Below are 12,427 nucleotides of genomic sequence, written 5' to 3'. Positions count from 1 at the left end.
GTACACAGGGTATTCTATTTTGATTGTAGACATGTCTTAAATTTAGATATACTATCTGAGGGGGTTCATCAAGTGTTCTATAATGTCTATGGAAATTGTACATTTGCCATTGTTATCTACGTAAACAATCTGTGACATACTTAGCACCACCAAAAGCTAATGTGTATCTACAAAGACTATGGGCCTCATACACAAAAGTTTGTTTTTGAAGAACAGTTTTTATAACCCATCAGAGTCAATCATATTCTTTTGTAAAAATGACAATAAGTAGCAATTTCCTACTGGTTGCTATGTAAAATAGAAAACTGTTCTTCCTTTTATGCGCACATTTATGCAAGAGGCTGTCTACAAGATTAGGGTTACTGAGATGTTCTGAGTGTGCTGTGACATATTACAGCCCATATAAAAGCTTGAGGTTTATTATAAGAGACATTCATACAATAGATGTATGTGATCATATCACTGCCATTTTGTAGTAAGACAAAAAGTTGAAAGGATTTCTAAACACTGGTTGGGTTATGTGATAGCGGAATCAAGAATCACACATTTAGATTTGTCTTCTATATTTAATAGTAAAGTGTGAAATTCAATGTAATATTGTCAGGCTATGTTTTTTTTTCCAGATCCAGTGTTCAATCTAGCTACATGGAACGTAAAGTGTTTTTCATAAGCTCAAAACAACATTCATTTTATATTCAATCGTTTATCACTTTGGCTGGATTGCGAAAAGGCAATGTAGCCACATGCCTAGGAGTGCACCAGTCACATCAACAACACCTGTTTAGTCTAAATTTACCAAAAAGTCTTTTTCATTGTGTCTCTTGTTCCAGTTTGCCCATGAGATGATCTCAACCAATAGTAGCTTCTGCAGAAATCTCCTGCATTAAAGTTGTAATTCCAATATAAAAAAATAAAAGATTTCTGTCGGACAAAACCCATGTTGTGTTGACTTGGTACAAGATTGAGTGCATTTATGATAGCCGTTACAGAAAGAGCAACAAAGTGAATAAACAACAGACAATAAGGCCATCAAACGTGTTTTCATTCATATCCTGTATTTACCAATTACCTAATAAAGCAGATTGTTCACTTATAAGACACATACATATTTCTTTCTCTCTTTTCCAACATTTATTTGCCTGTACAGTGGTCAGATGTATCAATTGAATCCTCACACTGCCAGCCATGCAAGTAAAACAAGTTTCTACAGCTCAAAAGTTCGGGGCAAAACATTGACTGACATTTTGCTTAGTGTATTTATTTTGATAACATTTAGATTCTGCCTGGTTGCTGAAGGTCATGTTGGATGTCTCGAGTTAACGAACAGCTATAAGCAATGGTCTTAACTGTCTACACCTCTCCTTTCCCACATGATAAATAAAAAGGGGAATCTTTTTTTTTTGTTGGGGGTGGGGGGCATTGCATGGAATATCTCATATCAACACTTTACCACTTGACTTTGTTCATAAAAAGCATATACACAAAAGGTGAATCCTTTCTACAATCTCACAAAAACATACAGGTTTTATTGAAAGAAAAAAAAAACGCAACAAAACAAAAATAATAATAACAACAAAGGCCAAGATTGGAGAGGAATGATGAAGTGTTTGTGTGTATGTACCTCACTCTGTAAATGGCTAGCATGAGGCTCTTCAGACATTATTTTTTAGTATCCACTTTCCCCTTCCCATTTAACACTTTCCCACCCCCCGAGGACAAATCATGCTTTACTCTCGTTCGCGTTTGTTTGAGTGGCTTCATTGGGGACTGTTTTCACTTCTGCTGGGGTGCTCTTAGTGTCTGATTCTTCTGGCTTAGAGTTCTCTTCTACAGGGGCCTTCCTAGAAATACACAATAATGAGAGAGTATGAGAACAGTGGATAGAATCAGGCATTTACCAGCTGATCAATACATAAAGAAAACCAATGTTATTTCAGCTAATACATACATATTTTCCTCTTGCATTGACGAATATTTCTCTTAAAATGAATGTGATATGCATAGAAAATTAAAAAGACAACCTAAAAGCTTATTACAGTCAGATCTAGAAGAACATTGATAGCACTAGACACTTTTGTCATTGATCAGAATGATTGTGAATGTGGCCCGGGCCTCTTGATCAAAGCTCTGAAAGGAAAACCAATTCATTTGATTATTTCTGGGATTCTGTAGATTGTCATAGAAATCTTTAAGAAAGAATCTAATTGATGTGGACAACACAATTTTTGAACTATTTCAATACAAATGTTAGAAATTTAAATTGTGTATATAATCTGGGTAAAGGGTGGCCAAAAAATTGTTCAAACTCATCCCAGTTTAACCACCCTATAAAGACACTTGGGTTTCAAGATGGTTAACGGTCGTTATGACACAGAGATTTTTCAACTTGTGTAATGGAGTCAATACTACCTTTGAGGGAAGTACAAATGTTGGAAGGCAGCACAAGCATCACTTCATCAGGCAAGCTGCAATGTACATGCCATACCCTACAGCACTGTACATAGATAGGCAGAGGTTTCTTTTTTTTATATTCTTGGGTAGATGTTTTTTAGTCTGTGTGTTTTTACCTTTAAACCATAAGTTAAAAGTTAAGCCCCATACACAAGAAGAATGCAGAGAGACAGTCATGCAACACTGTACCCAAATAAAATGTATGTACTTTATTTCCCACACATAGAGCTTTCTTTTGGTGGTATATTGATCACCGCTGCATTTTTTTTTTTGCACTGTAAACAAAAAAAAGACTTCTGCTATAACACATTTTCGATAAAATAAATTGGCTGTACATACCCGAAGAAGCCGAACATGCAGAGCTGCGAGTCGGCTCTATACAGCACCTGTGCAGTCAGCTCTCCACGGCTCCTAGTCGGTGCGCAGGCGCTGTATAGAGCCGACTCGCAGCTCTGCATGTTCGTGTTCTTTCGGAAATGCCGTGACTCGTGACGCACCTACACAATACGGGGGGCGGGGCCTTATCCGCCAGGGGAAACTTTTTCTGAAAGGACGTCAATCATCTGGGCGACCTCCCAGATGAGATTCCTCCTCAGCATAGAAACGCCTACTCCCGTGGGGAGATGTACCCGGAAGCCGGATTGCAAATATAGATTATAAGGTATGTACAGCCTAAAAAAAAGAAATGCGGACTGTACATGTTAGAAGTATAAAGAAGTTGGTCTGCTATAGATGTTATTTGGGTGAACCTCTGCTTTAATTCTATTCCATTCATAGAAGCTGTAGTACAACATCTATGAATGGCTGAGTGTAAAGGGCGTGCATAGTCAGGGACTGGAGGAACAGGACGGAGGAAGATCACTACTAACAGAAGAGAAATCAGCACAAGGGACACATCTTACTGACTGGAAGTTATGTCCTTTGTGCTGATTTTTCTGTTTTGATTTTGGCTGCACATAGGCTTTAATGTTATGTTCTATAAGAAGCTAATATTCAAATCATGCCCAGGCCCTGTTGCAAACCCATTTCTTGCCACTGCCACCACTTGAAACACTTTTTTCTCACACTTAACATGCTGAGGAGAAAGGTGCTAGTCACATGCAATACTTCACAGCAAAGCTAAAAAAAAAAAAACAGCTTTGGGTCATCAGATTGCTTGATCGAGCAGGGGCTCAATTCCCTGCCCAGCTCTGCTTTGGAGTATATCACTTGCAGCTTTCTGCTAGATATAGCTCCATCATCTAATAATCAGAAACTCTATTCCCGCTAGCAGCTATTCATCTCATCACTGGCATGGCAACGAATACCTAATTGATGACAAATATTCTTAGGGGGGGGGGAGGTGGAGATGGCCAAAAACTGACTGTACCTGAATGATAATTCTCCCTAAATAACCTGTGTCTAAGCCCCTGGAGAGGGCTTGCTTTCCTGTTTTGTAAGAAAAGGGGACAACTTTTAGATCATTTTCTTATAAGATACTGTAAATGTGTAAACAACTCTTTCTTCATGTCTCAAATATAAAATCATGTCAAAGAATCGTTTGTGGCCATAATTACAGTACTCTTTCATCTGATAGTATGTGATGTTGTGTTCATGTGGAACAATTATGACCAGAAAAAAAAAGTTCTAGATTAATGTTATTAATGTTATTTATGCATTTATTTGTACTGTCTGACAAGGTTGATTAGCTATTGATAGCTTTTAATGAAGCTTAAAGAGAACCTGTGCTTCATTTTAATTATGTAAAGATCCTGCCTAACAGCATACTTTAAATGTTGACCATTATTACTTTATCGATCAGGAAAGCCTCTTCTGTCCTCCCCCTATAACTGAGGTTCCCTTTGTTAATGTAGCCTGATTTTCATCGACTTTACAGCTAAGATCCACTTTCTGTCATCCTTCTGTCCAATATGAATGCCCTTACTGGCCACCGAGTTGCTCTAATTGCAACTGGGAATAAGAACAATTTTTCCGGAAAGCCAGTCCACACAGTAATTTACTTAAACGTCTTAACCAGTTTCAGACGGCCCTAAAGCAGATTTACTGCTACAGGGTGGCCCTTCTGTGCAGGATCACATATATATATATATATATAGATATATATATATATATATATATATTTGTGATTCTGCACTTCCGCCTGCAGGGGGCATGCACATGCTGCCAGTGGGGTGCTTTTGCTGTGATTATACACAGCAGAAGCTGATCTGCAGGTGCCGAGCACTGGATGCTTGCCAGCACCTGCCAATCATCAATAAAACACACAGAACAGGGATCTGCCTATGTAAACAAGGCATACTTCCATTCTGACAAGGGGGAAGGGATGGATTTAGTGTTCCTGCAAAGCAAGGAAAAAAATCCAGCACATCCCTTAGTAAAAGCAGCAAACATATGTCACAAAAACACTGGTTAGGCACAAATTTAACCCTTTGATTGCTCTAGATGTTTTACCCCTTCCCACCCAATGCCATTAGTACAGTGCATATTTTTAGCACTGATCACTGTATTAGTGTCACTGGTTCCCTCAAAGGGTCAAAAGTGTCAGTTATTGTCCGATTGACCGTCCAATATCACAATCCCACTATAAGTCTCTGATCACTGCCATTACTAGTATAAAGATATAAATGAAAAAAAAAAAACTAAATACATACCATAGTTTGTAAAGGCTATAATGTTTGTGCAACCCAATCAATATACGCTTATTGTGATTTATTTTTATTTTTTTTACCAAAAACATGTAGCAGAATACATATCGGCCTAAAGTTTTGAAGAAATCAAATTTTTGACATTTTTTTATTGGATATGTTTTATAGCAGAAAGTAAAAAAAAATATTGTTTTTTTTTCAAAATTGTTCATCATTTTAGTTTTTTAGCGCAAAAAATAAAAGACCCAGAGGTGATCAAATACCAATTAGAAGAAACCTCTTTTTGTGTGAAAAAATGTCATACATTTTATTTGGGTACAGAGTTGTATTGTCAGTTTAAGTTACGTATTGGAAAAAACGGCCTGGTCATGAAGGAGGGTACATCTTCCGGAGGTCAAGTGGTTAAAATGTACTACAGAATCACTGCCAGATACTCAGACACTTTTTTTTTTTACTTTTAAATCTGATTTCACTGCTTGTTAAAAATATGTAAATACCGGAACGTCTATAGCCTGGTCATATATTCACATTAAGCCAATGTTTGACATTTGTACTTGGAAAACATGTCCTAAAAATTGCAACTAAGATCTATGTTATAAATCACTAAAATTATTCATTAAACAGTTCAACCAAAATCATTTCAAAGTATTGTAACAACAATGGTGGGTCTTTGTCACACAAGTGATGGAACTTATATATAGTATCTAAGTACAAACAAATGGTGTTAAGGTATCCAATGACATAGTGTCTAGAAGAAAAGATTGCCACCAGCCAAGTGTGCATGTTTATGCTCTGCGCAGACATCCTTTGTGGCATTTCCCCAAGAAAATAAATATCAGAAATCAATTCTTCCTCTGAGATCTGTCTGCTGAGGGATGCCTGCACAGATCTTGGGAGTCCATAGGCATATAATTGTCCCAAACCAACGATTATCAGCCAAATTAGCTAACTTTTGTCTATGGGTACCTTTACACAAGACAACCACAAACTGAAACACTTCACATCACTAACACGTGACAAAACAAGACACAACCAACACACAGGATTATGAGATGCCATACTCGGTCTTTGATGAAGCAGGCGGTACAGTGGTGTCTGCAGTGGAAGAAGCCAGCTCAGGAGCTTTCCCACTAGCCACAGCGGCAGAAGAAGAAGTTCCAAGAGCTGCAAAAACATCCTTTGCAAGGTCAATTTCTGGAGTCTTGAAGGTCCCCCCATCAATTTGAAAGTCCTCACCCTGGGAGGGATTTGTGTTGCTGACAGAAGCTGCCTCACTCTTAGTAGCCTCCGTTGGACTTTTCACTGTGCTGGTCTGTGCTGCTTCTTTTTCTGGGCTTTTGGTACCTGATGGTTCCTGCTTCCCTTTTTCAGGAGTAGCTGGGGGACTAGTGGTACTTGGTGGAACTGGAGCTGAAGGCCTGGCTACTGCTTTTGGAGGCTCAGCTACAGTGGTTGCAGCAGTAGGATTTAGGACTCCCCCTGGACTGGCTACAGTAGTAGATGGGTTGTTAGTAGATGGGGTTTCACTGAGATCTACTAAAGGAGCCACTTTTGGAGAAGATGCAGCTGGAGGTAAGGAGGCCGAAGATGCCTCTGTTTTAGAAGGCGTTGCCTGACTGGACTGAACTGAGTTTGAGTCAGGAGCAGATGTGGGTGGTGGGGCTGAGCTAGAGGTGAGAGTGGTGGTCTCACTGGTGGGACTGTTTTGTGCAGTTGCAAAGGTTTCAGTAATAGTGTCAGAGTTAGTTGTGACGGTGGTAACAGATGGCAGCATATCCTCAACAGTAGCTGTGGTGTCAGCTGGATGCCTGCAAGAAGCATAGGGCAAGGAAAGAGAGAGGGAAGAGAGAGAGAGAAAGAAAGAACAGACAATGAAGGAAACGAGTGACAGCAACAAAGTAATACACACACGCACATTTGTTTACATAGAGGAAGGGTAACGTTAGACCATTTACTGGATTAAGACAGGTACACAGTTGTTAATAACCATGCTGGACAAAGAAAAGGTGGAAAAAAGAAGTGTACAACAGACTTTTAGGGTTAGTAAAGCAGTGTAGATGGTCTTATATCCCGTATATGTTTGTAAGGCCTGTTAATCTAATTCCAAAAAGAGATGATCTCCTAAATTAAATAGTTTATGGTATACTGGTTAAATAGGAGCACAATATTGTGCCTTTAAACACTAAGGGCCAGATTCAGATACATCGGTGTATCTTTAGTGCGGCGTAGCGCATCTGATATGCGCTACGCCGACGTAACATAGAGAGGGAAGATCACTATTCACAAAGCACTCGCCGACAACGTTGCGCCGACGTAATGTAAATTGGCCGGCGTAAGCCCGCCTAATTCAAAGTAGGTGGAAGGTGGGCGTGATGTATTTAAATGAATCGTGACCCCATGTAAATGAAGCGCTGAACGAACGGTGCATGCACGCGCATGCTCAGTATCACGTTGAATTTACTCCCCAACATATGCCGGCTCAATGCCTGTGACGTGAACGTAACCTACGCCCAGCCCCATTCACGTACGACTTACGCAAACGACATAAAAATCGATTTATGAGGGGTAAATTTACGCCGGACGTAATCCTTGCGTAAACGGCGTAGCTTAATACGATGGGCGCAAGTACGTTCGTGAATTGGCGTATCTAGGTCATTTGCATATTCGACGCGTAAATTGACGGAAGCGCCCCTTGCGGCCAGCGTAAATATGCACCCAAGATACAACGGCGTACTAAGACTTACGTCGGTCGGAAGAAGTCATATTTCAGGCATATCTAGTATTGTGAATAAGGCGCATAGATACGACGGCGCATCTCTACACTTACGCTGCGTATCTGTAGATACGACAGCATAAGTGTTTTCTGAATCTGGCCCTAAATCTGTCATTTTTTGTTCAAAATTTAAGTATGACAAACATGTTCTAGAAACAATTTTACTCTGTCTTAGTCTTACTGTAGGTCTATTAATGTTTTCACCCAAGATTCACATAACCTTTACCCAATGCCTTGTACACACGGTCAAACTTTTGACTGTGCAAAAGTCCGCCGTTAACCTGTCGGAAGTCCGACGGACAGAAAAAGAACAGGTTCTCTATCTAAGGTTTGTCGGACTTCCGACAAAAAAGTCAGATGGAGGCTACACACGGCCAGACTTTCCGAGAAAAAAAGACAGTTGGACTTTTTTTATCGGAAAGTCCAGCTGTGTGTACAAGGCAAAAGAGTCCCCAATTTTTCTAATTAAATGTAAAACATGGGTAAAAGTTGTGTGAATTTTTAGTGGAAATATTGATAAATTGACCTCTAAAGATTAACCCATGTGGGCAAATATAATCCATTGCTACTAAGAGACCTTTTCCTTTGGTTTCCCTTCTAAATGTTTTTTTTTCTTTGTCTGAATTTCTCACTTCCTGTTTCTCCTCGGTAAGCTTTCCCCCCATTATCTGAGCCATTTTGGTTGGGGGTTAACAGGAAGTGAGAAATTCAGACAAAGAAAAAAAAAACATTTAGAAGGGTAATTGAAGAAAAAAGGTAAGTGAACCAACAATGCACAAGCTTAAAGGAACCTATTTTAGAAAATAAAAAACAAACCTTTACAACCCCATTAAACACTTAATGGCTTAATTTCCAGTAAGTGGTTAAAGTGGAAGTAAACTTCCATCTTTTGCTATTACCCATAGTCAAGCCTATAAGGCTTACCTCTAGGTAGTGTAAATATCTCCTAAACATGCACCGTTTAGGAGATATTTACATTACATGCAGCCAGTGACACTGGCAAATGCACTCTGAAGGAATGACCATCCATGCCGCTGCTTCAGAGCCCTGTGCCGTAAACAGTAGCTCCTGCACGCATGAAAAGTCCTAGCAATGTAATGAGCAAACCTTATATTTACAAAATTGTTTATAATATCACTGCATCACCATATTGTTTAACCCTGGTATATTATTTGTATATGTATTTTGCAATAGATACACATTCTGCCATCTGTTTAATATAATATACACTCTATTTCCAAAAGTATTGGGACACCTGCCTTTACACACATGAAGGCATTCCGGTCTTAGTTCGTAGGGTTCCATATTGAGTTGGCCCACTTTTTGCGGCTATAATAGCTTTAACTCTTCTAGGAAGGCTATCCACGAGGTTTAGGAGTATATCTATGGGAATGTTTGACCATTCTTCCGGAAGCGCATTTGTGAGGTCAGGCACTGATGTTGGATGAGAAGACCTGGCTCACAGTCTCCACTCTAATTCATCCCAAAGGTGTTCTAGCGGGTTGAGGTCAGGACTCTGTGCAAGCCAGTCAAGTTCCTTCACCCCAAACTCACTCAGTTCCTGTTTTTATAGACCTTGCTTTGTGCACTGGTCCAAATCATTTGGTAGAGGGGCGATCATGGTGTGGAGTTGTTTTTCAGGGGTTGGGCTTGGCTTCTTGGTTTCAGTGAAAGGAACCCTTAAGGCGTCAGCATACCAAGACATTTTGTACAATTTCATGCTCCCAACTTTGTGGGAACAGTTTGGGGATGGCCCCTTCATGTTCCAACATGACTGTGTACCAGGGTACAAAGCAAAGTCCATAAAGACATGGATGAGTGGAGGAACTTAATTGGCCTGCACATAGTCCTAACCTCAACATGATAAAACACCTTTGTGAGGAATTACAGTGGAGACTGTGAGCCAGGTCTTCTCATCCAACATCAGTGCCTGACCTCACAAATGCACTTCTGGAAGAATGGTCCAATATTCTCATAGACACACTCCTAAACCTTGTGGACAGCCTTCCCAAAAGAGTTGAAGCTGTTATAGCTGCAAAGGTTGGGCCAACTCAATATTGAACTGGGATGCCATTAAAGTTCATGTGCATGTAAAGGCAGGAATCCCAATGCTTTTGGTAATATAGTGTATCATTATTCAGTAGCATAGTGCCAAAGACAAATATGCACTGTAACACAAATCCACAAATCATTATTTTGTTTTCATTAGTCTTCGCATTTTAGGATGCTAACAAGCAGATATTAATAGATCGACACAGACTACTGTACTTTGCTTATTAAAAAAATGTTACAATCATCTTGGTTGCTGGCTCTCATGTATTCTCCTAAACAGTCCACGGTCAGGTCATGTTACAGTATATCATACACAATGTCCATTGTTACCTTTAATACCTATAAACACCCTCCCCTGTGTACCTGTTTGATTTAAGCCTCATTCACAACATGTGCAAAGATGTGTTTATGTGCACCTGTCACTCTCCACAAGGACACAGAGAAAAACAATGTTTTTTAAATTAAAATACATCTATAATGTTTTCTATATGCCTTGTTAACACTACAACACTAGTGTCAAGTGCAAATTTTTTTTATATGGAGGATATAGAGAATAATTGTTTTCTGTGTCCTTGCAGAGGCCGGTGTTAGAAAAACACGCGTTTCTGCACATGGTGTGGACAAGCACAAAATATTATTTGCAAATCAAATCTGTGCATTTTTTTCACCAGTTTTTATTCACATATAGGGCCAGATTCTGGTAGAATCTGCGGCAGCGTAAGCCATTTACACTACGCCGCCGCAAATGACTGGAGAAAGTGCCGTATTCTCCAAGCACTTGCTCCGTAATTTGTGGCGGCGTAGTGTAAATGGCCCAGCGTAAGCCCGCGTAATTCAAAGGGGGTGGCTTGTATTTAAATTAAGCGTGCCCCCGCGACGATCGAACTGCGCATGCGCCGGGCATAAAAATAGCCCAGTGCGCATGCTCCAGCTCACGACAGAAAACGTCAATGACGCCGACGTGAGCGTCATTGACGTAAAGTCGTATTCGCGAACGACTTACGAAAACGACGTAAACGACGGAAAAAGCCGACGCTGACCCGACGCCATACTTAACATGGCATACGACGGACCTACGTAAACTTGCCCCTCATATAGCAGGGGCAAGTTTACGCTTACGAAAACGTCGTAAAATCACTGCATCGTCCGCGCGTACGTTCGGGAATCTCGCGTAACTAGCTAATTTGCATAGACAACGGGGAAAAAGACGATGCGACACCTAGCGGCGGGAAAAAAAATTGCATTTAAGATCTGACAGCGTAAGAGCCTTATGCCTATCAGATCTAATGGGTATCTATGCGTAACTGATTCTAAGAATCAGTCGCATAGATACCCTGGGCCAGATTAGGACTTAAGATGGCGCAAATGGCGTTGCGCCGTCGTAAGCCTTTTAAGAATCTGGCCCATAGTGTGACAGAGGCTTTAGTTAAACTTTGTTATAAGGAACCCGATTATCTAGAATTCTATTATAGGCCTAACACACTTACTTACTTCCTGAGCTATATGAATGTCATTAATGGCCACTAGGTTCACTCACCAGGAGTGCATGGTATTTGGGTGGGGTCTAGCCCTAAAGTTAGGCTCCCAATAGCCAATGTGAAACCAGATCAACAAAGTGCACAGAAAAAATGTGTGGCCCATAAGGGATTTTAATGGTAGAAACCTAGTGACATCTTCTCCTATGCCCCATAAACACGATCGGATTTTCCGTCGGAAAAACCTTGGATGGGTTTTCCGACGGAATTCCGCTGAAGCTTGGCTTGCATACACACGGTCACACAAAAGTTCTCTGAACTTTCGACCGTCAAGAATGTGGTGATGTACAACACTACGACGAGCCGAGAAAACAAAGTTCAATGCTTCAGAGCATGCGTCAAATTGTTTCCAAGCATGCGTCGGAATTTTGCACGTCGGAATTGCTACAGACAATCGGACTTTTCTGATAGGAACTTTTTCCGTTGGAAAATTTGAGAACCAGCAAAACTCTGATGGAGCATACACACAGTCGGAATTTTCGCTCAAAAACTCACATCGGACTTTTGCTGTCGGAATTTCTGATCGTGTGTACGGGGCATAAGACAGGACTTTTAGTATTAAATGATTAAAATGGCCCACTTGATAGCTGATTATCATCTTAGCCTGAACTGAGACGGTGTCAGGAGCAAACCTAACCAGTCTGAGGTAACTACTAAAAAAAACTCATAAGCAACCAATTAGCATAGTCTTCAGATTATTCTGTCCCTCTCCCATCAACTGTAATGTTGTTTCCTATTCAAAAAATATACACATTATACTGTAAATGATCACACATACTCAGGCTCTGTTAATGGAGTGGTCTCATTGGGTTCTGTTTGGTTGCTTCCATCATGGTTTGGTGTCCTGTCCTCTTCTGTTCGCACCTCAACAATGGGCTCTTTAGACTCATCTTTCCTGTGGATGAACAATATGTTAAAGTTGAATTATTCACTCCTGTAGGTCTACAAGATTTTTTTTTTTATATTTATCC

The 12,427-nt window shown here is 40.2% G+C and overlaps 1 protein-coding gene across 9 annotated transcripts in view; it reads right to left on the bottom strand.

Moving 5' to 3' along the window:
• Window positions 1-610: 610 nt before the first annotated feature.
• The window catches only part of NCAM1 (neural cell adhesion molecule 1), a 392,974-nt gene continuing 381,157 nt past the window's right edge, over window positions 611-12,427 (bottom strand). For 6 of the 9 annotated variants that reach the window (XM_040326003.1, XM_040326004.1, XM_040326005.1 and 3 more), the window contains 3 exons: window positions 12,235-12,351; window positions 6,158-6,904; window positions 611-1,841 (listed from right to left, as the gene is read on the bottom strand). In XM_040326003.1, coding sequence (XP_040181937.1) covers window positions 1,721-1,841; window positions 6,158-6,904; window positions 12,235-12,351 — 985 coding nt within the window. In that variant the 3' untranslated portion in view covers window positions 611-1,720. The remainder of the gene's footprint in view (window positions 1,842-6,157; window positions 6,905-12,234; window positions 12,352-12,427) is intronic. The other 3 variants (XM_040326009.1, XM_040326010.1, XM_040326011.1) reach the window with 1 other exon arrangement.

Source organism: Rana temporaria, chromosome 10 (genome assembly GCF_905171775.1).
Source record: "Rana temporaria chromosome 10, aRanTem1.1, whole genome shotgun sequence".
Classification (NCBI taxonomy): Eukaryota; Metazoa; Chordata; class Amphibia; order Anura; family Ranidae; genus Rana; species Rana temporaria.
Note: the sequence above shows the minus strand (reverse complement) of the source record. Positions and strands in the feature narration are given on the sequence as shown.